This window comes from Ailuropoda melanoleuca, chromosome 6 (assembly GCF_002007445.2).
Source record: "Ailuropoda melanoleuca isolate Jingjing chromosome 6, ASM200744v2, whole genome shotgun sequence".
Lineage (NCBI taxonomy): Eukaryota > Metazoa > Chordata > Mammalia > Carnivora > Ursidae > Ailuropoda > Ailuropoda melanoleuca.
In genome coordinates, this window is record NC_048223.1 from 50,975,685 (window position 1) to 51,003,336 (window position 27,652).

The 27,652-nt window shown below is 38.7% G+C and overlaps 1 protein-coding gene across 1 annotated transcript in view; it reads left to right on the forward strand.

Moving 5' to 3' along the window:
• Positions 1–27,652, forward strand: part of A1CF (APOBEC1 complementation factor) — an 84,892-nt gene that overhangs the window by 12,339 nt on the left and 44,901 nt on the right. Inside the window, exons 2-3 of the mRNA XM_019794313.2 lie at positions 11,669–11,812; positions 26,988–27,122. Coding sequence (XP_019649872.1) covers positions 11,714–11,812; positions 26,988–27,122 — 234 coding nt within the window. The 5' untranslated portion in view covers positions 11,669–11,713. The remainder of the gene's footprint in view (positions 1–11,668; positions 11,813–26,987; positions 27,123–27,652) is intronic.

Here is a 27,652-nt window from a genome sequence, read left to right on the forward strand (position 1 = left end):
TTTTAAATTACTCTGTCTAGGACTTCACATGACTCCAAATAAGATGGTATATAGATTTAAGGATCAACAAACAGTCATCAAAGTATCAGCTGGCCCAAAGCATCTTTGCCAAAATAACAATTTCTTGGCAAAACTACATCATCAGCATGGCTTCTCTATGGCTGTTAATACTTTGTCTTAAAAGTAGGCTGTATCTTCCAGGTGGAATCAGCAAGTTCATTAGTCAGGGCTGTCACCAGGGGAGGAGAGAGAACAAAGTCAAGGATTAAAGAGAGTAAGAGATAGGAAAAGGAAAAGAGAAACTATAGGGACATTTGAAGGTGGAGGCAGAGGGACAGAGAGGATACCCCACCCCCAAAATTGTTGTGTTTGGTGCCTATTGGAAGTACTTGTGTCTGTTAGCAACCAATGTCCCCATCGGATGTTTGGCCCATAGCTGCTCCCTCCTCTTCGGCTATCTACAATCCAGAAGAGCTAAAGGTCAATGGGAAGAAGGAACCAACACTTTAAATGGAAGAATACAAATTAACATGGAATCCAAGTCACATTCTCCCAAGTGATACATCTCCTGATCATCTATGAGGGCTCTACATTCTGCCAAGGAGCATGAAGGATGAGGTTTCAGGGGGTATGAGCAAGTGCATAGCAGAGAGCTGGCAATGACCATGTATCCATTTTGGACCATGTCCAAAGGGGATCAGATCCTGGATGTGTCCCAATGAACCATCACACAGTCTACCCACAGCACTACTCATATGATAATAGCTCCTTTTCTTTCTAGCAAAGAAGCTGTTACCAGTGCTTTAGATGACCCAAACCACCTGTCCCTATGAAGAAGACACAAACTCACAGTATCTGCTTCATCAGTTTCCTCATGGTCATGGGGTTCCTCACAGAAACTCTTTAGGAAAAGCTGGATAGATATTATGATCTCCCTACTCCTTCTGCACCATGCACCTATTTTTGACTACAGTAATGAGGAGCACAGACTCTGACCCCAGAGTACCTGGATTCAAATTATGGGTCTGCCACTTGCACCTGAGTGACCTTGGACAGACACATTAACCAACCTCCCTAACTTATTACCTGCATCATAGGAATGATAATACCTACCCCACTGAGTTTTTATGAGGGTTAAATGAATCAGGTTTAACATATAATAAGTGTTCAGGAAAGGTTAGCTCTGTTCATTATTTGAAATCTTTTCAAATTTTGCTATGTAATAGGCAAAGCCAAGGTATCTTGATTTTTTGTTTTAACTTACCTTTTCTGATCTGATGACTATATTTAAATAAGTTTACAAACTCTTTTTATTTCTTTTTTTTTTCTGTGAATTGACTGCTTGTGCCCTTAGCTTATTTGTCCACTGATATGGGCAAATTATTATTCAATCCATTTTTATTATTGATCTAAAAGTCTTGTTTGTATATTACAGATACTGATTCTTGGTCTATTGTATAAAAATAGCAATCATTTTCTTCCTGACAGTGGCTTCTTTTTAACTTTATCGTACCATTACAGATATTTAAAATTGTTTTAAGATTAATTTGAGAGAGCATATCCATGATGGGGAGGTGGGGCAGAGGGAGAGGGAGAGAGGGAGAATCCCAAGTAGACTCCCTGTTGAGCACAGGGCCTCCATAGGGGCTCTATCTCAAGACCCTGAGATCATGTCCTGAGTTGAAACCAAGAGTCAGATGCTTAGCGGACTGCACCAAACAGGCTCTGCAAATCTGTTAGTCTTTTCATTTGTGGGGGTTGAAATGCCTGGTTAGGAAGCCCTTCAGATTATAAAAACGTTCCCCCATCTTTTCTTCCGATAGTATACAGTGTTTTAAAAGGTTTTTTTTTATGAATCCACTTAGAATTTTGATATATGCTATGAAATGATAAGCCAACTTTTTTCTCAATGTGTCTATGATCTATCCTTTGAAATAACTCCTATCGGCAAATTCCAACATAAGCAAAACTATAGGTCTAAACTTCTTTTTTCTTTCCGTTAATCTATTTGTCTATTCTTATGCCTGTTTTAATTTTAATTTTTAATTAGGTGGGTTCCCAGCAACGCTACACACTCAGTACATGTTGTGGCATTTCCTGAATGTTATTCCTGACAGATGAACTTTAGAGCCAATTTGTCAAATTTAAAAATAATTTTCTTGAGGTTTAAATTGGTATTGCATTAGATCAATAAAATGGGAAGAACTGAAAATTTTCAATAATAATGCTTCCTTGTATCCAGGCCTTAGATCCTTCAGTATGATTTATTTTCTTCATAAAGAGTTTGGATACTTCACATTACCATTATTCTTACAAGTTTTGCTTATATTGTTCAGATCTTTTCGTTTCATTTGCCATTTCTGCTTCAATGACAAACTTGTTTTTACTGTTCTTGTCGTATTCCTTTATTCTAATTGTTCTGCACTGTTGATTTACTGTCTTTAATGCGAATGAATGATGGCAGTGTTTCACTATTAAGTATGTTTGCTGGGTGTTTCTGATGCTCTTCATCGATTACTAACTTAATTTTTTTTTCTAAACCAATAGTGGGTGTTGAATTTTATTAAGTGCCAGTTTTAATTTACTGGGATAATTGTATTTTTTCTTCCTTATCACTGAAATGAATTCATAGAATCCCTAAAGTTGAATAGTCTTTGTATTTTGGTGATAAATGCATTGTGTTTATTGTATATTAGTATCTTGATACTTTGTTGTATGTAGTTCATATCTAGACTCATATGTGATGTTGGGGTCTATAGTTTTCTATTTTGTGATATATTTGTCTGGTTTTTTATCAGAGATATGAAACTGATGGATTTACTATAAGTTTTCCATTATTTTGTATGTTCCAAAAGCTTTATATAATGAAAGAATTATTTGTTTCTTAAATAATTTATAAAACTTGCCCAGTAAAACCATCTGGACCTTGTGTTATTTAGGAAGAAGAGAGTGAGTTCTTTCATTACAGTGTGTGGTTATTAGCTTATTCAAATTTTTATTTCACTCTTGAGTTTTCTAGGTAACTGATCACTGCATCCATATTTGTGAATGTAGTGATAAAAATAGCAAGAGTATCTCATCTGTGGTTACATCCATTTTTCCCACCTGTTTTTAAAATAGTTTTCTCCTTTTTACTTTGTTAAGGTGGCCAGAGGAGCTGATTCACCAGTCTTTCAATCAGCTCTTACATTTATCAAGTCTACGGATTTTTCTGTCTTACTGATTTACTTTTGATTCCTTCTGATTTCATTACGTCTACTTTGTTCTGTTCCTGGCCTCTTTAGCTAGATCCTTGTAGTAATTTTCAGTATTTTTTTCTAATTAATGATCAACACTTTCCCCAGAATAGAATCTTGATCACATCTGAGTCTTTGTTCTCATTGACATTCATTTATTAGCAATATTTAACTTACTTTTTAAGTTATTAGAGTAAGAGCTATATATTATACAAAGCTAAAAATAGCCAAAAGAGAATGACAAGCTGATTTGTTTATCTAGTTACCTTTTATAATGCCTTACGAATATCAAAGTTAACACAAATGAAATCAGACTACTCCTGGTGCTTTTAACCTGCCTTTTTTTTTTACTTGATTCTATTCACAAAGATCTGTCTGAACTATGTATTCTACTGGAACAGTTTTATTAGATGCACTGTACCACCACTTATTCAAATATTTCTTAATCACTGATATTTAGATCATATCTCATTTTCATTACAACACTAACATGTGTGCGCTCTCTCTCTCTCTCACACACACACACAGACTGAAGACTTTAAGGATTTTTCCTAATGAGAAGTGACAACAAACACAAGAAACCACCAGATCAATTATTAAAGCAACATAAAGAAGTCAACATAACACATTCAAAACTGCATTTCTCTCGGACAATTTTTAGAAAGGAGAATAGCCTTGCAGAAGACCCCAGATGATGCTAAGATGAGTCAACCCAACAGCAGACAAGGAACAAGAAGCAAATACTTATTGAGAATCTTCTGAATGCCCAGAACTTTATTAGGTGCTCTCATATCCATTATCTGATTTATTTGGTCCTTTGCTAAAAGATAAAAAAACAAAAACAAAAACCAAAACCTTCAAGTTAGGTATCAGTGCTCCTGTTCTTAAAATAGGAACCAGGGTCTTGGAAAAGTTACAATCGTGGTGGTAGGATGGAAATTTCAATGCAAGCTTTTGTTCCTCTGAAGACATGCAGCCTATTATAGACAGAGGATTTTTTCAATAATTGTAAGCTAAAATATCTACTACGAACAACTGTAATTTTTCTTTATTTTAAGACTTGTCTAGGCCCAAATTGACCAGGCTCAAATTAAGGTAGGATTCATTACTAATGCCGTAATAACACAGAAGGGATTCTGGTTAACTTAATTTTGGGGCTGATAATATATTGATTTTTCAAAATAAGATGCCACATATTGGGATTTGGTGAGATGTTTTTATGGCCACATTTTGGAATTTTATGTATGCATATTCTCTGTTAATTTTGCTATGGTTCGTGATACATGGCCAACTAAACAGCTATCACATGAATTCACTTCCAAAGTAAACTTAAGGCTGATTGCAAACGTTTCCAAGGAGAATGTTAGAGCTAGTTTCTATTTTTTTTATCAAGTAATGCGCAATAATATTTTCTTAGCATCAGTAGGGAAATGCGTAAATTTTGGTCATCAATCCTTCACAGACCATGTCAATACAACTGGAACTCATTCTGTGTAAAATTCCCAGGAGATACTAGACGCTTGGAACTCATGATAAACTTGCATGCTATGTGAGATTTATCATGCAACATCAGTGTACAAACACTGGGGAAGCCCAGATTGGGTCTGAAGAGGTCCCAGTGGCTCGCAAACACCCCAGTGTCTCCCGCCTGGTTACAAAGGAACATCTCTCCTCTGCTCACCAAATAAGAAATAGTCTTTCCCTCCACTCTGTGTCCTTAATCATCCTCTTTGGAAAAAGTCCATAAAATACATACGGAAACTCTAACATTAACAAAACTACTCGTTTCCTGACTAAATCGTCTAGCTTGGTGCCCGGCACGTAGTAGATATTCCTTTAAAACTTGTGGACCTTTTTTGTTAAAGTTGAGGACAGTTACTTCATTGCGTTTTTAAACCAAGGAAGCTGCTAACTTGAATCTCTGTCTTCAACCTTCCTCTCCATTTTGTTCTTCTTGGCTTCTCCTTCATACCATCAGGACTGCCTTTGCTTTTCCAAGCTTTTCTTTCTGCGCACATTCAGCATATTTTCCATCCTGCCCTTCTTACCTTTGTCTGTCTTGCCCATTTTACTATTTTAAAAAAACAAACGTGTTTTCCCACTTTCTCTGTTACCACGGCTGCCAACTTATGTTCCACTAGGGCTCTCGTCTTCCAACACTGCCTAACTTCCGGCAAATCTGGATGACAAATATCACTTACAATCCCCTCGTAGTTTCCCTTCCACAACTTGCAAGCCCATTAATATGTACAATTTTTCCATATGCTTTTCTTCTTTATAGCACAGGGTTATAAAGTAAGGGCAGCATAGAGAATCCCCCTCACAGCTGTAGAGGCAGAAAAGTCAGCATTTTCTTCCCTACCTGCTTCTCTCTCTTGTCTCCTTATCTTTGTCTCCCTGCCACCTTCCCTGAGCCAGGACCCACTGGTACCTCAGTCACCAGGGTCAAGGGTCAAGAGCAGCAGCTCTGACCTTGCCCAGCAGTGAACTCTGGAAATTTCTACTGAAAAGTCTCAACCAAGTGGAATGAAATGTTCATTTCAATCCACCTGTGACTTTCAGGAAGGCAGAGATCTTGAACCCTCAATAATTTCTAGGTCCTTCTTTCCTGAATCAAGTAGGCTCCAATGTTGCAAATAAAAAAAAGAGAAAGGCATTGAAATGAAGAAAAGTGAATTCAAATTGTCAACTCTAGTTTTAATCACTTTGTACTTCTTGGCTCTCTCCCAAAGTCAAGAACGTATTTGTAAATGCAGTGAAACCACTGACATTGATTTCTCACAAAACACAAATTCACTCCAGGACAGAACTTTCTGGAAGTGATTGGAACAAGAAGAATAAAGAGTAGGAGATTAGAGGCAGATTCAATTAACTTCAGATCAAGTGTAAGTTACTCTCATTTATAAAATGCTAGTCCAAACTCTTTCGTTTGTTCTCCAAGTTATTTATTGAGCACTTAGCATAATGCAAGGCTAAGCCTTCTGGGCAAAGAAAGAGGAGACCTGCATAGTCCCCACACTCAGGGGGCTCACAGTGTAGCAAGAAAGACAGCCGTGCAAGCAGATAATTACAGTATCCTGTGCAACAGTACATGGATGTATGGGCTCGCTTGAGAGCATTAAAGTAGTAGCACCTAATGGGACCCAGAGAGGGTATTGCAGGAAGGCTCCCAGAACAGATGTTTCCACCTGATCTGGAAGGATAACAGGCCAACATAGCGAAAGTTAGATGTGGGAAGGGAAGGGGAAGGAATGACATTCCAAGCAGACAGCCGACAAGTGTTAGACAACATGGTAGCCCCCAGGGGCAGGAAAGGGAATGAGATCACCGGAAGGGAATATAGTCTTGGAGGGACGATGTATCATGCCAAACACGCGAGACTTTATCTTCCCAGAAAGTAATTTTGAAATCTTACCCCTTAGAGATTAATTATAATAATAATAATTAATATAACAGGTAGGGGCGCCTGGGTGGCGGAGTTGTTAAGCATCTGCCTTTGGCTCAGGGCATGTTCCAAGGCATTCTGGGATCGAGCCCCACATCAGGCTTCTCCGCTAGGAGCCTGCTTCTTCCTCTCCTACTCCCCCTGCTTGTGTTCCCCCTCTCGCTGGCTGTCTCTATCTCTATCGAATAAATAAATAAAATTTACGATTCCTTCCTGTAACTCTGACTCTGACAGTAAGTTTTCTCCAGTGACTTCCATGCACTGCCCCTTTCTCCACTCAGCCATTCTCCTCAGGGTAACAGTGCCTTTCCACAAATCCATGTACTATCTTACTGCAGAACCAGGAAGTTGGGGTGCTCAGTGATTATGCTGTCTCTCCCTTCTGCCTTTTTTTTTTAAATCACAAATATCTGTGCCTCACACTAATCTAGCACTATGTGCCAGGAACCCTCTCAAAGCTCGTTCAACATATTTATACACGTAGCACTCACAACAACCCTGAGAGAAACACTACCACTTCCTGAGTTGAGGATGCACGGATGCCAAGAGGTTAAGGCATTTCCAGGGACACAGCAAGATGCAGAATGAGGATTTGAATCCAGGGTCTAGCCCCAGGTTCTGCATCCCTATTCAGTTCATCTTCCTTGACATGACAGGGCGTGCACATCTCATCACTCATTTGTTCTCAACATCCTTTCTGTACTTGGCTTTCCATCCACCTCCCCCTCCTGGGTCCCCTCTCCTCTGGCCTATCTAGCTGTTCCAGTTCATTCTCCTTTGCAGGTTCCTCCTCGTCTCCCTGACTTCCAAGAGCTGGAGTGCCCCCAGAGATCAGTCCTCGGACCTACTTTCTACACTCAGCTCGCAGATAATCCCACCCAATTTCACAGCTTCAATATCATCTCTAGGCAGATAGCTTCCCAACTCGTCTCTCCTGCCTGGAACTCTCCCAGGAAATTCCAGCTCATGGACCCAACTGTCCATCAGCCTCTCCATGTGCCTATTTACTGGGCATCTCAAAGTCAGCATGTTGACAGTGGAGCTCCTGCTCTTCCCCAAATTGCTCTTGCCCATCTGAGCTAACAGCAGTTCTAGTCTTCTAGTCACCCAAGCCAGAAAACTGGATGTCACCCTTGACTCCTCATGTTTTCCTCTCACGATGCATGCAGTGCATCTGGAGAAAATATCCAAGATACCCGCTCCTCACCACCCCCGTCCACCCCTGCTCCCTCTTTCCCAGAAGGTGCAGTGGTTTCTGACTGGTCTCCCCACTTTGCCCCGTGAGCCACCTGCTGACTAGAGTGAGGTCAGAGGTGAGTGAGGCCCTGCCTCCAATGTAGCACACAGGGATATCAAAAACACTCAGGAATCAAGACAAGTGGTGTTTTCATGCAATATTGTTTCAAATCAGAATCCATGCCAAAAATACCCTAATGAACAAAACCGCAGACTCTTTCATGAAAACAGGATAAGAGTGTTGGCGTCACCTCCCTCCATCCCAGCCCGGCCGGAGTCTCTTCGGTGTTAGAGGGATCTTGTCAAACATCGTGTTGATCCTCTGGCTTCACATCTCAGAGCAAAAACCAAAGTCCTCACCGTGACCTGCAAGATCCTTTATGGTCTGGGCCGCCATTATCTCTCCGATAACTCCCACTTCTGACCTCATTCACTCAGCTCTGTCCCCTCCCCACAGGTCTGCTCCCTGTTCCATCAAGAAGCTCCCACCTCAGGGCCCTCATGCTTGCAGGTTCTCTGCCCCAAATGGTCTCCTCCAGACACATCCCTCACGTCACCAAGTCTCGTCCCAAATCCACCCCATTGGGATCACACCATCTAACATTTCACTCCCTCCTCCCACATACACACTTCATATTCCTTATCTCTTTATTTTTTTTTTCTCCTCAGAAACTCTCCTCAACACCTGCATGTTTCACTTGTTTATGGTTCTCTGTCACCCACTAGAAAACTCTGAGGTTTTGGGGGGAGAGGGGTTTGTTTTGTTCTCTATTTCCCTAGTGTCTCAAAAAATTCTTGACTGATAGTACGTACTCAGTAAACTTCGTAATTAATAAGTGATACTTACTGAGAAGTATATTCATATACTTATTACTCGGGAGTGCTTGCCTTCGGTGCCAATGTTCCTAATGCCTACTTTGTGTCGGTTTTGAATCCTTTTGCCTCCATAAATTATACTGGGGACTTCTCTTTCAAAACGCAGTGGTCTCAGATCTGAACAATTACGGGATATTCAATTAAAAACTGTATTGCACAATCTTTCTTCCAAAATGACCAAATTTAACAGAAGTTTGACTTGCTTAAAAAAAATATTTATCTGGGATCCAAGTTCATCCCTCAGATTAGATCAATGTTGGGAGAGGGGATTGCTTTTGAGAAATAAACGTTGAAGATGAGGTGTCTCTTGCAGCAAATTCTGAATTTTATTTCTATACCCTGATTTCTAATGACTTGATGCTATGTTGAGATGTTATAGAGATTTTCTCAACAGTGTCAGAGTGAGTTTCTGTGATCAAAAAACCTTTCTGAGTAACAGTGTCTTTAGTTACCTTTACTAATCATTAACCAAAACTAGAGGTAGGTCTTGCAAATAAAACTTGTCGCTTCACCATGAACTGTTATGTTTTGATGGAAAAGATGAGGCTCAGCAAAGAGCCAATCTGCACCTTGGCCAAAAGACAATAGACTTTGCCTTCAAACATCTGGAAGACACATGATGACCAAAGTGACTAACCTCACCAGATCCCAGTCCGTTAGTGGCCTCCCTGCTTTTGCAGGTTAAATCCAGCACTGGGGGGGGAGAAATGGAGGTGGGGGGTTGTTGAGAGTTTCCTGATGAAAAGACAATTTTAGCAACATTTGGGGGAAGTGCAAAAGTTACATTTTGTCCTAACGGCTAGTGTTCTTTGGAAATATTCCAAATGCCTTTTGTAGTTTTACTTTTTAAGAGGATTTACTTTGTTTCATAGAGTTTTCTAGAACTGGAGTCAGCAGCCAGTTAGCCTTATAAGCTGAGTACAGATTTCCTCTCACCCCCTACCCTGTACATCCGTAGAAAGGTTGTTTACATTACAAAATTGTCAGTAAAGCTACGTGTCCCAACCTGGATGCTACCTGTGTATCAAATCACCACTATCTGAAAAATAGTTTCAAATTTGCCTTAGATAGGATTGGGGGAAAAATTACTTGGGGTGCCTGGGTGGCTCAGTTGGTTAAGCCTCTGCCTTTGGCTCAGGTCATGATCCCAGTGACCTGGGATCGAGTCCTGTATTGGGGAGCCTGTTTCTCCTTGCTCAATGGGGAGCCTGTTTCTCCCTCTCCTGCTCCCCCTGCTTGTGCTTTTGTGCTCTCTGTCAAATACATAAAATCTTTTTTAAAAAAAATCACTGCCTTTTGCAAAGGATAGCGACAGAAACTGGTACATTAACTTCATGGGCATTCCTTAACACACAGCGCCTTAAAACAGGGCAAGGGGTGAAGCTAGCATGTGGCTTAACACTGACTTAACACTACTTGAGAGAAGGAATGAGTCCAAATGGAACTGGCCAGGGTGAGAAGAAGGCAAGAATTACTAGAACAATCAAGGGCAGAAATGGCCATGCTTATATGTGAGGCATGAAATTATTCTGTCCCTATAACAGCTGATGAATAGTCCCTCTGAAATTGCATTTTTCTTTTGTTCTCTATATTTTATTGAAAGTATTACTTTCTAGACAATGCTAGATGCTGCTTGTCTGGGAGTTTGTCTATTAGTTAGTATCTAAATAGAATACATTGAATCTTTTATTGACATGATCACCTCAGCTTTACTTTTCACCCATTTTTTAACCCATTTCCTACACTATTAATGGTCCATTCATTCTGAATCTTTAAATGACCACCAAAAGTAGTGTAGGAAAACTCAACACACACACAGCACAGAAAAGTCTTTAAAGGGCCTATGATGAAAGGCATTCAGTCTGCATGTGATTCAAAGCTCTGTGAAACACTTCTTTGGTCTTGGTTGGCAGAGGATGGTAGGCAGAGTGAAAGCCCAGCACAGAAATTTCCTGAGCCCCGACACTAAGCAAGCAGGTCAGTGTAAACCCCTATGCCCCATGGGGGCCTCCAGAGCCTCACACGACCACAGCCTGGACCATTCAGGATGGCCACACCCTTGCCCTGCGAACCTCAAGTAGGAGCAATTATCACATTTGCAATGGGGTTCAAATTATGTTCCCAAATAAAAAGTACAGACGATAAAATGCTGAAATTGCATCTTCATATCTACATAAGCATGGAGATGTGTACACATTTAGAATTTCTTACATTTTTTGCCAAGGGCTTCCTGTCCTCTCCAGAGTGATCTAAGTGATAGGTGATCCAGATGTTAGCAGGCCCTTCTAGCCCCATGTAAAAAAAAAATCTATTGTTCTTGTTTTGTTAAAACTCAAATGCCACCTTTATTACACAGACTAGTTTGCAAGATGACTCCTATAGACCTGACACCAGCACACTCCGTTCTAGAAATTTATCTTTGGAGGATAAGTAGATAAATATTTGAGGTAACACACTGAGTAGACAGATAAAGCTTAATCTCTCAGGATTTTCATACTTTTTCCTCATTAGTTTGACTTAGTAACCACGCTTTCTTCCCACATCTGCAAGGACCATTCTGCATATTTGTCATTGACATGAGCTAATTTGTTTTTGAGCAGTTGGTGACATTCTAAAATAATTGGATTGCGATTTACTGATCTGCATTCTAATTGGGGTATTGCTCCTTTGTGACTTCTAAATTCGAACTAAAATTGAACCTTTCTAGAAAACTCTTTTTTATTGAGGACATTTCACCAGCCGTGTTTGTGTGTGGCTGTTCGTTGCTCTAACCTGAATGACTTATTTATAGAGAATGTTTCCGAAAGATGTCCTTCATGAGAAGGACAAGTTTGGCAACAGTAATTTACTTAATTTATCTTAAATTTGGTTTCAGTGAGCAACCCTAATTAACCTGATTTTTTGCTGATAATCACTCTCAATGGAATCAAATCACAAATCCGGGGATGGATTGAGCGGCACTCAGAAGGAAGCAGCCCTCCGCGCCCTGGTCCAGCGCACAGGATATAGCTTGGTCCAGGTAGGCACTTGTGACATCTGCTGAGATCCACCATGGTGCAAATATGTCCTAAGATACAAAATGTGAATGGTCAGCTGTGTAACTCTTGATGAATGTTCTTTCCCGGGGCGGGGCGGGGGGGGGAGAAGTCACATCATTTCAGTGTTACAGGTGCCCCTGAACATGATGTTCCTTCTACTCTGGGTTATGAGCTTCACCTCAACTGGTCATTTGAAAGCAGAATCCACGTTCACAGTCATAGAGACAATCGTAGCTTTAAAAGACCACTTTGATACATGAAAAGTCAATTGGAATTTACTACCAAAGCTTTCTCTGAAGTAGAGCCATGCTAGTCTTTCAAGAATCAGCAGAGAACCAACTACCCCTTAACTAGCTTTAGTTTCCAGAGATTCCCTACGGCAGATGCAGGAAGACTCCTAGATGTGGGATCCCAGGACTGACCCTTTGGTCACCTCCTCGCTATTCCATGATGTTTTCTCATAATACCTACCCAGCCAAGTTTAGGATCTGTAATAATTTCTATGTCTAGCATTTTTAAAAAGGAAAAAGTCCTACAACTGACTATTCATAGATGTAGGTTGTTAAGAATTATCTATAGATTATTGCTGTTTCTATGGAAGCCTCCTTTAGAGAGGTTAGGACACATTGAAAAGAAAGCTAGTATTAGGCATATTAATGACCTTACTTGAAGAAATAATGTTGCCTTTTTACAGTAAGACAACGTATTTTCATTCCCAGCTGTAGTCTTTCACCCACATACTTTTCAAACTTAACCAAACCCATATGCTATTACAAATACAAATTTCATTTAGATAACAATAAAACATACAGCATCCTTTTATTACATATTCCTTTGTCAGTTTGTTACAAAATGTACTACATCTAGTTATGTTAGAAATGTTATCAAAAATACTTAATTTTTTTTTTCTTTTTACCTTCCTTGTATCTGAAACACTAATGCAAAGTCAGTGGTAGTAGAAAGTACTTAACCACTTTTGAAAAGCAATTTATTAATATTTATATATAAGGATTTTTGCCTTCTGGAAATAAATCTGTAATGGTCCAAAACATAATGATAGGAATACATATAAACCTGTCTAGCATGGCATTATTTTTAATACCTCAATATCACAAACCTAACTGTTTAAAAGAAAATTATTAAGTAAACTATGAATATATAATCATTACATGCATCAAGTAGAACTTTATGAGAATTAACCACCAAACATGTAAATTGTCTATTCAATTTTATTCAAAGCACTAGTTCCTCCTTCTCCCCCCAATGAAGTTCAGGGCGTGTCTCATAACTTTTCTGGTAAATTTCAGGTAATTAAAAAAAATCTTCCATTAAATAATAATATGTCTAGAGCAGTATAATAAAAACTTCAAAGTTAGAGGTATTTCCTTCCCCAAGTATGTCAGGGTGGAGGGTGATTTCTATGTTCTTCCTTTATGCTTTCAGAAGCATAATTTCCCATGCCAGTTCTGCTAACTATGCTTTCTGACTCAGAGCTGAAGCAGAAGGAAGGGATCGAAGCAAAGGAGAGGGGGCAGTGTGTGCTTGACCCATAGTCAGTACTGGGCTTTCTGGGCCTGGCAGGTAGGATCATGAGAGACATCCTTCATTCCATTGTTAGGTATCTCTCACCTGGCTTCACTCTCCTCTGGCAGGCCACTTTCCTGGGCCTCTGACTCTTTCTGCAGAGCTCTTTTTGACACTCCAAGCAGCCCTCCTGGGGAAGACGGAAGAGAACCCCTGATTCCTACATGTGGGCAAAGTCTAGTTCCCTGGAAGGACTCACACATTCTCTGACCAGTAAAACCTGGTGGTACAGTTGCCACAAAGCAACCACCTCTCCTTCTCACCAACATCAAAGCAGCAGAAACCAGTGCTCTCACCATTAGGTATTTCAGGAGTGAGTTAGACCTCCCAGCCTGGTGTGTTCCCAAACACAGGGGATGCCTGTCGAACTCTCTGAGTTGCTTCCTTGTTTCCCCTGCCTCAGGAAGACTGAAATGCACCTCACAATTCCTTTTACTTGGGGGATATTAGGATCCACAACTCACCAGCAGTGGTCTCTAAATGTCTTTGAATGGACTCCAAAAACCCCTCTCAGACTCCACCATTGCTTTTCTAAACTCAGGGATGGGGAGCAGGAGCAGGGAGGAGGTGCTCAGTCAAGAATGTAAAACTATAGCAGTTTCTTGCTACCTCCTCACCCTGCTTGGTGGTCCAGTGACTTGGTTTCCTATCCAAGCCAGAGGCCAAAAAGAGTCCCATCCATCTTAAAATCCTATTGCAAATGAAATAGCATTCAGTCATCAAATAATCATTTTTAAAAATTCTGGCTAACTGAACATGATAAAAAAAATAATAAATATTATTAAAAGTTTCAAACAAAATCTGCAGGACAGAAAATTGTAACATGATTACAGCTATGTAAAAAGTTTACAGATAGCATATTTTTTAAAGACTCAAATAGCGAAGGAGATTTTACAAACCGAAAGCAAGGATTTAAGAACATTTGCAGTGTAGAGGGAAGGAACCAATAGGGCTCTTTTACTTTTATAATTAAAAATGTTTCCTAAATAACCCTAAAAATATATGACCGATCTGCATATTACTTTGAACTTAAATATTCAATTACATTCGGAAAATGTTAATAATGAAATCACAAGTTAATAGCAACTAAATAATAGTAAACATTTAGTGGGCACGTCTATTCTAGGTGCTTTGTATAATTTCATTCATTTAATCCCTACAATAACACTATGATCATCTGCAGCTTCCAGATAAGAAAAACAAGGCACAAGGAGGTTAGGTACCTTGCCCACCATTTATAGGCTATAATTGCACTGTTATTGGGCAGAATTTCTGGCAAGATTTACAGAACTAAGAGCTGTTATAATATTATCTTTACAATTGCAATTTTAGAGATTAGCATGACAGGGCATGCAAAAACTATTTTGTTGAGCCTAAACCTTGTAGCATGATTCACTTTGAGTATTACTATTTGTTAACAGAATGACTAATTGAGTCAGAAATTCTTCAATAATGTAAAAGCTAGAATTCTAAAACGTAGCTCTCCAGATCTAAAGCCTTTAATCAAGGTCTAAATACATAACACGACTCGGTTCAAACATTTTGGATGAATTGGAAAATCCCTCCTGATTTTGGCTGCAAAGTATAGGAAGTCACCCAAGACTTCAAATGGGGGACCTGTGGTTTAACCTGCTCCTTGCCACATATAAGTTGTATGATCTTCAACATGTCCCTTTCCAGAATACTGGCTAGGTCCTGCCCCCACTCTACTGGTCGTGATGTGGCAATCCTGGGATCTGCACACTCTAGTCACTGGTCAGCAGCCCAGATGAACAGCTGGAAAGGGAGAACCGCATGTTGGAGGCACAGTCTCAGCGTTTTGGGACTTAGGGGAGACTCTTCAGCCTTCCCCTACTTTAGCCTTCAAAAAGAGGGCAACATCAGGTTTCCTTTTTCAAAAATCTCTGTACAAAAAAAAGTAAGATAAAGAAACAGCTCAATACAATTCCAGGAACATACCCATAAAAAGACCATTTAAAATTTGATGGTATTTGCTAAATTAGGTTTTGAAGGGTTTATTTTTGTTGGATCTTCGCAGCTTGGAGATTGAACGTTGAATACTTGCAAAAGGAGAAATCAGAAACCGGAGGGTGACTAACTGGTGCTCTCTTATCACTAGCAGGACAAATACTGCCATCAAAATAGAATTTTGCAGGTTACTTAATAACGTGAGCCAGTCTTTTATATCCCAACTGATGCAACACTTTGTGCCTGTGAGGGTTTGAATCATTGTAAAAAAAAAAGAGAGAGAAAGAGAGAGAGAGAGATCACAAAGGGCATCTTTGCATATTGATAGCTGTAAATCTCATCAAAGTACCTTGAGAATAAAGGAAAGTCAATGCCGTACCCTGCATTTAGTAGACATTCAATAAATATTGATAGAAAGTGATAGAAATTGACATTGACAAGTTAAACTTTCAACTTTACATTTGCATTAGCACCACATAGAAATATTTGGGAAGGAAGTACGCCTGCAATGTTGTTACTTTGTCAACAGCCTTTGTCTCCAGACAATGGAATTGTGTGGTGCTTTTCTCTCCCTACTTTTTCATTCCTAACTGAAGTTGCCAGATTTCCTAAAACAAGGGTATTTTTGAGAGTCAAAGGAAAAAAATCAGATTATGCTGATCCTTTCTTCAAGAATGCTTTAATGATGTGGGTCATAAACTCTGATCTATGATGACCCTTCCATCTGGAATTTTCTCCCTACTGCCAGAAAAATCATTTTCATAGATAAGCATTTTCAGCGAACTTCCCACCCAACATGTGATTAGTTTACATCAATTTTAATTCTAGTAAAACTAAAATGAAAAATATAATTAAGATCACCCTCGAGTAGTCCAAATATTTTTAAAAGGATACTTTATCATATATTATTTTAAAATACTTATCATATTTATCATGTATTTACCATACTTATATATTATTTTTAAATAATTCAAAATACAGTCTGTATTAACACTGTTGTCCAATCACCCTGATAATCTGTTTTCTAAAAATCATTATGACACAAATTTTTATGAAGTATGACAGGCCCATTTCTTTGTTAATCCAGTGGTTGTCTTTAGTACGCGTAAAGGATTTTTTTGTTTTTCTGTTCATTTCCTTAGTCCCTCTAATCGACCACAGTGTGTTAATGGAGGCCCTGGGTTTATAGAAGTGTAAGATGCAGCGACTGCCCTAAATGCATAAAAAGTAGTTGCGATGAAATTGAGTTTATCTAAAATTAAAAATGGTAACATAAGAGCCATTGAGTGAGCAATACAGCTGTGGATGCCTCCTTTCTGTATGGAGCCATAGAACAGACCATACCCGACCTCATGTGGGGACAAATATTTAGACATAAGGATGTTCGTCATAGTGGAATTTATAATGTCAAAAAAATAGATATACCCTAAATGCCCAATAAAATATTACCAGTCACAAAAAATTTGGTCACCCTTCTATTTCCCAATTATATAGTCATGGAGAACTAGGATTTCAAAGAAAGACATGGAGAGACATCCAAACATGAATGTTGACCTAAAACTGAGAATGCAAAGCTGTACATAGTTTCCATATAATAGTCTGAGAAATTCTTTACACACAGGAAAAATACTGGAAAATAAAATGTAATCTCTGATTAGAGTCAGCTTTTCTTGCTTGATGTTCTTTTTTCCCCCAAACTTTCTATAATGAGTATGGACTATTTTTATTATAAGGGGGAAAAAATCTCATGAAGTTGAAAAACGTTCTACGCAGCATTCAGTCAGCAGTCAACAAATTGGGAAATTTTCATGGAGAAAACCTCATTATTAAAGGTACAGGATAGGTCCCTGGGTCCATTAGGCTGGTCTTTCAAATCTTTGTAATGCTTGAAATTTGCTTAATATTGATATCGTCCAGCCCTTTCATTTTGCAGTCAGAAAACAAGCCCCAGAGTTCTACAATTCAGTAGAGACATGAGCCAGAGGTCAACATACTGAGCCAGGACTCAAATTTGGCTACCACCTGTCTTTGTTGTGATTTTTTAGATTTTGAGGTTTTTAAAGAATTGTCTTTTAACAAGCCAAAAATATCAACTACCTGGCCCTTTCCAGAAAAAGTTTGCTGACCTCAACTCTAATGCTTACTCTAGTACTTTGTTGGAGAAGCTAATCCACAGTGTTTAAAGAAAATTCCCCATAACATAAATGAGTGTTTCAACTTCCTTAATAGAAGAGGGCCCACCCTCTTTGTCACCCATTCCTACCAGCTCACGCCTGAGCCTCCTTCACTCACTCATTCATTGACTCCACAAAGAGGGCCATGGTTCCCACCTTCATGAAGGCTATCCTCAATGGGAGGCAGAAAATAATCAAGTAAAGAAACCAAAAAATTACAGATGGTGGTAAGTGCCATGAGTATCATAAACCGGGCAGTGTGACGGAGCATTGCAGGGGACCCTCTTCAAGCAAGAGGCCACTGCAGCTGAAACTTGGAGGATGAGCACAAAAGCCCTAGACAAAACAGCATCCGTGGCAGAGGTGGCCACAGCACTTCTGAACAGCAAAGACATTAGTGTGTCTTCATTCCGAAGACCCAGTAGGATTGCACCAGATAAATAAGAGAAATAAGTGGGCTCCCTCCTTCCTTTCTGCTATGAACCAGCCATGAGGCTGGGTTCCTGGGAACAGCACCCTCAAAGTAGGAACAAAATGCAGCTTCATTCCCACCCCTCAGACTTTGCTTGCTGTGCATGTTCTCTTATGTGGAATTTCAATGCAACCACATATTTTAATTCTCATGTGCTCATCTCAAGAAATGTGTACAAGTCGGAAGGCAGAAAGGATGGTGCTAGATCCACATATATGGGATTAGGATACCATCCTTCTCCTAAGTGTGCCCCAAATTAACCCCCTTCAGCTCTCTGGTTTTGGATAATGTCCTTCACTAATTTTACTTGGGTAGTTAAGTTGCAATTTTTTCTTATGAATAATGCAATGAAAACAAGCAACTGAGGATACCCGTGTTTACAACCGGCTTCATCTATATGAGCACAGGGAGAAGCAGATGGAAGAACACGGTGGCGTTGACATTCTTTTCCAACCACCACACAAAAATCCTGGGGACAGAAATAGGAATTTGACTTCATGGTAAAATATAGCTCCCGGGTCCTACTTTTTCTTCCATTGCCTGGTACCACCTGCTCATGCCCCTGCTATCCAAGGACTTAAGTCATTCACCAAGTGTGTTAATACTAATTCTTTAAATAGGTAGACTGAGCATGAGAACAGGACGGGGCCCGTGGATAATCACAGACACGTGTTTCCCTAAGCTTATCGCCCCAGCCACCCACAGACCAGCTTTTAAACTCCTAAGAAGAGTTTGCTCCTACTAGCCAGAAATGCCGAAAGCATGGTGTGGAAGACTCCAAATGAAGGAACAGCTCTGTGAATCTTTTTGTGGAAAATGTATGCCTGACAGGTGATGGGAACTTCGGGATCCCAAGAAATGGGAATAGATTCCCGAAGCTATTTTCAAACAGCAATGAATTTCTCAATTGCCTAATAGAGAATTGGTTATATGTGAGCTCTTCAACTGAAGGTTCAAAATCTTTGCAAACTATGTCTGAGAGTGTCTTCCCTTTAACTAGAAGCCCATGGGGTTTTCCACGTAAAAATAGGTGTTGATTTCGTGACTTAAATATGGGGAAACATGGACAGCTCTTTGGGACTATGGACTTGGCTTGTGGACAATTTCAGCATTTCTTAAATTGTTACTTTAATACTGATCAAAATAAGTAGTAAGTATTATCCAAATAAGTATTTTTAATAGTGAACCCAAAATAAGTGACTCTTCATCTTCAGAACCCAAACTTTATCAGGAGATTCAAAGATAGCTATCTAATGTAGGCAAGGACAAAAATAGTGAGATCACAGCACCATACAATCCTGAATTTGCATAGGATGTCAGTAGTTGTGAATCTTTTTAATATTGTTTCAGAGGTGCAAGGTAAAGAATGGAGACGATGTTGAATGGCGCATTGACACAGCATTAAATGACTTTGAATCTCAGAGTAAGAATTTTACAGCTGACCCCTGAACAATATGGGAGTTGAGGTGCTATCCCCCACACACAGTCAAAACTGCCTGTTAACTTTCAACTGTCCAAAAACTTAATCACTATTAGCCTACCGCTGAAGCCTTACCAATAATCTAAACAGTTGATTAACACATACTTAGTATGTTGTATTATATACTGTCTTCTAACAATAAAGCTAGAGAGGTGTTACGAAAATCATAGGGAAAAGAACATATATTTACAGCACTGTAAAAAATCGGCACTAAGTGAGCCTGTGCAGTTCAAACCCGTGTTGTTCAAGGATCAACTACACTTTGGATTATCTTTCAAACTATCTGATAAGAAAAGTTAGTTGTGGGAGATACATCTTCAACACCTCCCCTTAAACACCTTCTTAAACACAGAGAACAGGACTTGGGCTCAGAAGTTCTAGAAAAGAAACCTCGCTAGAAGATGATCATGATTTCCCGCTTTGCAATTGTTTTTATAATTACCTTCCAGTTGTGAGAAAGAATCCTGGTATTTCACTTATAAGAATGATTGGGTTTTTTTTTTTATAAGTTTCTACAAGAAAGGAAATTGATGAAAAAAATCATTTGGTCATAGCCTAGGTGGCAAGCAATCAGAGACATATTGGGAACTTAAGGGTCCTTTTGACTAACTCACAAAACAGTCTGAACATTTTCCCACCTTCAGCTGTGGGGTCAAGGGCAGTCTCCCTTTCATCAGCATCCTACCACCCTCATAAGACCTTTGCCATTACCCGGTCAGCCCTGTGCCTTGATAAACGAAGAATTTAAATTCAGGACAGTTTAAGTGCCTTGCTAAATCCCTCAGCTCATCAGAAATTAAAATCCGTGGCAGATTTGGTAAGGAGAATAATTACTGTATAAAATTCTTCTCATGCCAAAAAACAAGTGCATTAGGTGGAATTCTTGGCCCGTGTTGAACTCAGTAGGACAGGACAGGAGGGCAATCACCCAGACCAACGTTCTTCATCTGCATGTGGACAAACGTCTTTATCTGTATGTGCACAGCTTTCTATACTTTAACCAAATCTCCATCAACTATAATATTACTCAATTTGAAAAGGCAAATTGTATCTATAATAAAAAGTTGGATGGGCCTCTTGAATAAATTACACTTTCTGAAAGGTAAAAAGCCCAAATGGATAAAGGAATCACCAAAGCATTCACCTAGTTACTTCTTGGATGGGATGGAGAGGCTCCTGCAGAACACAGCATTGTCAACAGACATGCGCGGAACCGGAAGCCGGAAGTGAGCGTGAGCACGGCGAATCCGGTCTCGCTCGAATAGATGCTGTGCGGCCCCACGTTAGCTGGTCTTCCTTGCAAAATGTGAACCCAGGGTCTTAGAAATGAGTTGGCATTTTACTTTTCTTCTTTTGTAAAAGCAGATACACTCCAAAAAGTTTTACTGATTTTGAATTGTGTGTAAGGATAGCCTTGAATTTAATATTCCCATGAATTGGCCAAAAACTAGTACTATAAAAAGCTCTACAAAATACAAGCTATGCTTAAAAGCCTGTTTGCTTTTGAATACTTCCAATATTGAGATACTGAATTTCAAAAGAGTAGTTTGCCACACGGAATCCTTTAATGGAAAGGGCAACTATTACAAATTATTAAATGCATCATTTGATAGCACAAATTAGTTCTACCTTTACAAGACCATGAGCAACCTGAGATGATATTAGGAATATTTTGGTAGGCAATAGGGCTTCAGTAGTCAGCTTTCCAAAGTGAAACAAGAACATGATTCCTATTTTGCTAAAAGTCATTTCGTGGAAGAACCATATCACACATTTTTTTTTTTAAGATCAAATGTAAGGGCTCTGTGGACAGTGAAACAAATCATTATCAAGAGCCCAAAGCTATGTGCATTTTTCATTGTGACTTTTGCCATAAACATGTGCCACCAATAACACTATTCAGAATGCATTAAATCAACTATTTCTATTCTAGTTAATTCTAAAAGTAAACTTTTTCTCACGTAAATGGAAAAGCCACAGGTTTTATACAGCAATTACATGTTTTCTAATGTACAATAAAATGTATAACTATTAAGATAAACCAATGGCCTCTAAACTACCTCATATCTCACACACTGTACTTTCAGAAACACTAAGCTATATGAGGATAAAGCTAAATTTATATTTGTCTATTATGTTCATGCTTTAGCTTTTCCTCTCAGTTTTGAGATGTAGTCTCGCAGTTCTATAAATTTTAACATCCTATTTATTCAGCCTTTACATCACAATTATTATTGTTCTTCTATTTTTAGAAAAATGATACCTGACATGCCTATTGGATATGCTTTGTAAGAACTGTAAAAAAATATAGCTAATAAGGGTAATGTCAGGTTCTACAGTATATAAGTTAAACTCTGCTTTCTAAAATTTCTCAGCCTAAAAGAGATTTAGCGAACCTGAGGTCACTGATCTTATGATGTAAAGGCAAATAAATAATACACAAGACAGATCATTATCTTTATACAGTATTAACAAAATGAGTATTCCCCATAGCACTGTCTGTTGGCCTCAGGGGACAAAAAGGTCATAAGCAGACCAATGGTAAAATCACATCTAAGAGAATTCTTTTGGTCCATCTCATTTAAGTACTCTAAGATTTATACTGAACTCTATGATATATGAGATGTATAGGTGGTAAATAGGTGGGAATAGAGCTCATGTCTAATAGAGAAGTTTATTCACTCTCACAAATCAATAACTGGGAAAATATAGTATTAAGTCACAAACTTCAAAAGACACAGTCTTGAAACACTTCTTGATACACTGACATCGGCTGTTGAGAACAGTGTCCAAGAGTCTGGACGCAGAACCAGTGTTCTGGGCATGACCCTGGTGACTGCCAGGCTTGTGAAGGTGAAAAATGCCACCAAGCATGAGTGGATTGTCCAGCACTAACAGGAACAGAAATAAATATAAACATAGCCCATTGGAAATTGGGCAGGAGAACATCTGAAAGCAGTTTAGTAAGGGAATATACAAAATTTCTTTTCCTTGGCAAGAAAAAACAGGGACCAAAGAGAACCACAAAGAGGATTGCAGATGATTTCCAAAGACTCGTTCAAGGAATGCAAATTGTTGCTCAGGAAACTTAAAAAAACCAGACTGTATGAGGGCTTATTAATTAATCTCCTTCTAGTTTGTAAATGGGCTCACTTAGAGGACAAACCATCTGGTCTCCATGTCTGGTGAAACTGAAAAGTAGGCATAGCACAACATGAAGACTCGTGAGCCTGAGAAGAATGCCACAATGACCTTGAACAGTATATATGCCATGAAATTCAACAGAATGAGAATCATAGGACCTTCAATCTAGTGTTTTGTCCAATAAATTAAATCAGTGTGACTTTAAGTAAGTCACATAATATCTCTGATCTCAGTTTCCTTATTTGTAAAATGAGCATATTGGGTTAATATAAATACCAAAGAAAAATATTATTACAAACGAGGGCTTGGGATTCAAATTTTGTCTTTGGCTCTTACAGCTTGAGTGACTTTGGACACAGTCTGTGCCTTGGATTTCTCATCTATAAAATGAATAATATCACCCCCATAGGTTTGTTGAGGAGATTAAATGACTTAATACATCGAAAACCCTTAGCACAGTACCTGACTCAATTAGGGTTAACTGTTGTGGGGTTTTTTTGTTGTTGTTGCTGTTACTATTACGTGTTAAGTAACAGAAGTCCTCTTTCGTCAATTATACAGGAAAGGAGTTTATTAAAAGAATGTTTGTTTGTGGAAACTTTGATTTGGAGAACTAGATTTAAGAGTAACTTTTAGGAAGGTTTTCAAGGTTTTTAGATGGTGAGGTTTCAGGAAACCACATCACAAATCTGGAATGATAAGAAAATGTATCGTGGGGTGTTCAACATTGAAGTTTGCACCATTATGATTTCTGCACCAGAACTCAGTTTTACTTTATTGGAACCATGACTTTCCCAGCAGCAAAAGAAGCTGGAATAGCAAGTATTTGGCCTTTTTTTAAACTCCTGTAGGAAAATGCAATTTGTCTCAGATTCCCCAGATGTATAAAAAGGTCAGATGCCAGATGGCCAAAATGAACTCAGTCCATTTGACCTCATGTTAAGATTTATTGTTTACAATCATTTAAGAAAGTTTGGGTGGTTTTATTCATCATCAAGAAGATGGTATACATCATTTTTTGAAAGACTCTTGTTCCATAATGAAATGCTTAAAATATCTGTGACAGAGAAAATCTCAAATACTCTTCATATATAAACTGAGTTACTAGGTAGGCTCAGTATCCAGTATGTGAGTTACACCCACTGGATTTATAGTTAGAATTAGGTCTTCATTTTTTAATTTACATAGTTGAAGGTTTCTATCTATTTATGTGCTATGAGAATAAATGGTTTCCAAGTCTTTGATTAGAAAAATAAAAGTTCCCAGAATTTAATGAACATTCTCTCATGAAAAAACCTATATTCTTTTCTCTCTGAGCTATTAATACATTTGTGCTACTGGGGGAATGCATCCCACGAGAAGGACTTCAGCCAGGAGGGGAAAGAGCCACTATAACTGGGCTTTATCTATTTTAAACTCCTCAACTATAAAAACAGTGCCAAAAATACTAGCAATCCAGCTCCCAACTGTCCTTTCTGAGTAATGGACAGCTATTCTAATCCCATGACTAAGGCCCCGTGCTGTCTTAAATTGGCTGGACTGCCACCACTGGTGCATTCCAAGCCCAGCGGGTGGTTCATAGAGCAGATCTCCCTCATGCATGAACTTTGTGTTGTCTCTGAACCAGCCAGACTCTGTAATCCCAAAAAAATACTCTTGGGGAGTTTTTATCAAATGTTTATAGAAACCGTGGAAAGACAATAAGCTTTCCTGCCCAATCATTTTGGCTCATCAGCAGACGAATCCTCCTATTCACGTGACGAGCACAAAATAGTTCGGTGATATTTTTAGCAATTATAGCAAGAAAGAAAGTTGAAGGGGAAATTTAAAAGGTCAATCTATCGGTTGCCTATTTATTTTCAAACTATCAGACAAAGACTCTCAAATCAGAAATTCTGGAATGGCTACTTTAGTATTATGGGATGAAAGTTTGGTTTCTTCAACCTAAAGAATAGAAATACTGCCAAATTTCTACTACATTTATTCCAATAATCCACTGAATAGACTTCTAGACATCTAATATATACAAAAATGGCCTCAGAGGGATCATTATTAACCAAATGGCAGACCAAGCAGGTGGATTTTGGTTTGGCGATAGAAATATGCCTCTTTATAAGCAACAGACATCAGATATGTCCTTCCAAAATTTGTGTAGTAAAATGATTGGAAATTGGAAAGGATTTTAAATGTAGCAGAGTGTTTGCAATTTAACGTCATGATAAGTTTTTCACAAATGAGTATGTAAAGGTATGGATCTGTTATTAACGATTAGACTTCCATATAACAAGGCAAAATGTGGAGATTAAGCTGATGGTCTCAGAAACCAGACTGCCTGGGGGCAAATCCTGGTTTTGCCTCTTCCCAACCATGTGACCTCAGCAAATTACTTCATCTCTCTGGGCTTCAGGGTTTTCCTTAAAATGGGGACAGCAATAACTTAACCTCTGACACTGTTGAAGGGTTACAACGATGTCTGGCATGTGTTAAGTGTCATATAGGTTTTTGTTAGAAAATAAGTAACTAGAAGTTTTAATATATCTCTGAAAATATCAACTTCATGTTTTTCAGAGAATTCTTGGTTGAGATAGAGTTCATTTAATTCTTCAGGCATTTTTTTCCCCTAGAAGTAATTCTCAGTGCCATAAAATTCTGCTGCTAGATGATTCTGTGAGAATATAGGGGAAGAACAAAATACAGGAACTCTTGAGGCAAATATTTAAATATTTAGTAAAATAAATAAACATCCTGTTGTTGGAGAAAAAACAATCACGACAAGGTAGAACACCCATCTGACACCTTATGTTTTAATTTAAAGCAATATTATATAAATTAGGAATAAAAAAGTGATCCCAACCAGAGACATAATTTATACTGTGATCTAAAAGCCTTTGAGCTAGTACTTATAAAATAATTGAGAAAATTCCGAGTTGGTTTATATAAAGATTTAACAGTGAAACTGGAAGCTGTTTTACCTTTGATTTTAAACAAGCTATCATATAAAACAATGTATTTAAACAACTACTATATGACTTTTAAGAATACACATAGAAAAATATTTGCAAAATTGGAAAAGCAAACAAATTTAATAGGACCTACTTCCATAGATGGGCAGGGTGACGCATTGAGAAATGTTTCTCTTTATCTGATACATTACTATGTTTTTCGTCTTCTGTATTACTGTTTTTTTCCAACATGTATCATTTTATAGTATAAAACTTCTTGAAGTATTACTTACAGAAGTTAGCAATGAATGCTGATATTTGGTCCCTTATATTCACTTTTCTCCAAAAATCAGAGTAAAGTCTAATGACCAAGAGCTCTGTCTGAACTTAAGCAGGAAGTAAGTGTACCCTTCCCCAGAAAATATGCTATTTCAAATCAGCAGCAATGGATCAGACAATACTCTACTTGGGGCCCCTGAAGTTGCTTTCAGGTCTTTAACCTCTAGAAAAAATAAATATAGCACTGCTGTCTTTAATATCTAATAAAGAGAAGAACCAGAACTACTCCTCCCCATAAAATGCCAAGGGCTTACCAAGGGTTGGTTGGTTTTACCAAAGGTTGGTATTCTATTTGGACTGAGAATAGTCCTGCTCTCCACAAAGAGATCTAACATCAGTAAACCCCTCTCACCATATTGTCGGCTTTGAAAACAGATTGAAGTCCCTCACTAGCTACCCCCAATATTAGCCAGTCCGGTTCTTCGAATGTTAATCTTTATAATGTTTCTATTTAGGGGCTCACATGGCTTTGCTTGGCACATGAGACAGCCCAAATCCAAGGAGGCAAGAAGAGAATTAGTAACTGTTGACTATATATCACATGCCTAGAACAGTGCCATGCATATTTGATGTATTATCTCCTTTAATCAAAAAGCCAATGTTATCCCCACTTTGTATATGATAACACTGAGGTTCTAAGAAGTCATATGCCCAAAGTCCCATAGCTAGTGAGTCATGGAGCCAGGCAGCCCCGCTCCAGAACCCTCACTGCCACACCACAGAGACTCCATATTACAGCAGAGCCCTGGATTCAAAATCTAGTCAGATCCCGTGATGATCAGGCATTGGTGAGGTTGAATGACAATAATCATAATTAATTTGTCCAGCACTTTACATGTTTTCATGACACTTATCGCAAGCAAGTTGCTGAAGCACAGAGCACGGTATTCAAATCCACATAAAGGAGACCTCGACTTTATCTTCTGCCCAGTTCACTACTACTCGTCAATGGTAAATAGGTTCCTTAGCTTGATTTTGAAAATAATTGAGGAACACAAACTAAAGGTTTTATCGTTTTCTTCTCTGCCTCATACAATCCACCTGGATTTGCAGGAAAATGGACAAAGAAAATATGGCGGCCCTCCACCGGGCTGGGATGCTGCACCCCCAGAAAGAGGCTGTGAAATTTTTATTGGAAAACTTCCCCGAGACCTTTTTGAGGATGAACTTATACCATTATGTGAAAAAGTGAGTCCAAATTTAATCTTTTCTTATCTTTCAAGGGAAAAATACAACACACTTTGCTTAGCGCTCATTTTTCTTGGTCCATGATGCCTTCTCTTCCAATTGCCATTCCTCAGCATGGACAAAGTCAAAACCTTCCTGTTAGTGGCTGTCCCCTTATTGTCACTGCCTCGATGCAACTCCTCCTTACTGACAGCTTGAACTACCACTGCTGCTCACTTTCAAGTTCTGATCCTTGATCCGCACAAGTGCACCAAGTTTGCAGCAAGATGGCTATCAATCTATAATAATACTACAACGACCTCTCCAAAATAAAATATTGCTCCAACTTAACATTTTAATATGGTTTTCTAAAGTGTACCATTTCACATTCAAAGAATGTGTGTGTGTTTGTCATGGCTCAAATGTGTACCTATACATATTGCTTCAGAATGAAATTTCCCTCTACAGGTTTGATTTGGCTGCCCTCATGCATCAACAAGATTAAGAATGGGGTTTCTCAGAGTCATTATATAATTAAGGAACACATTTCC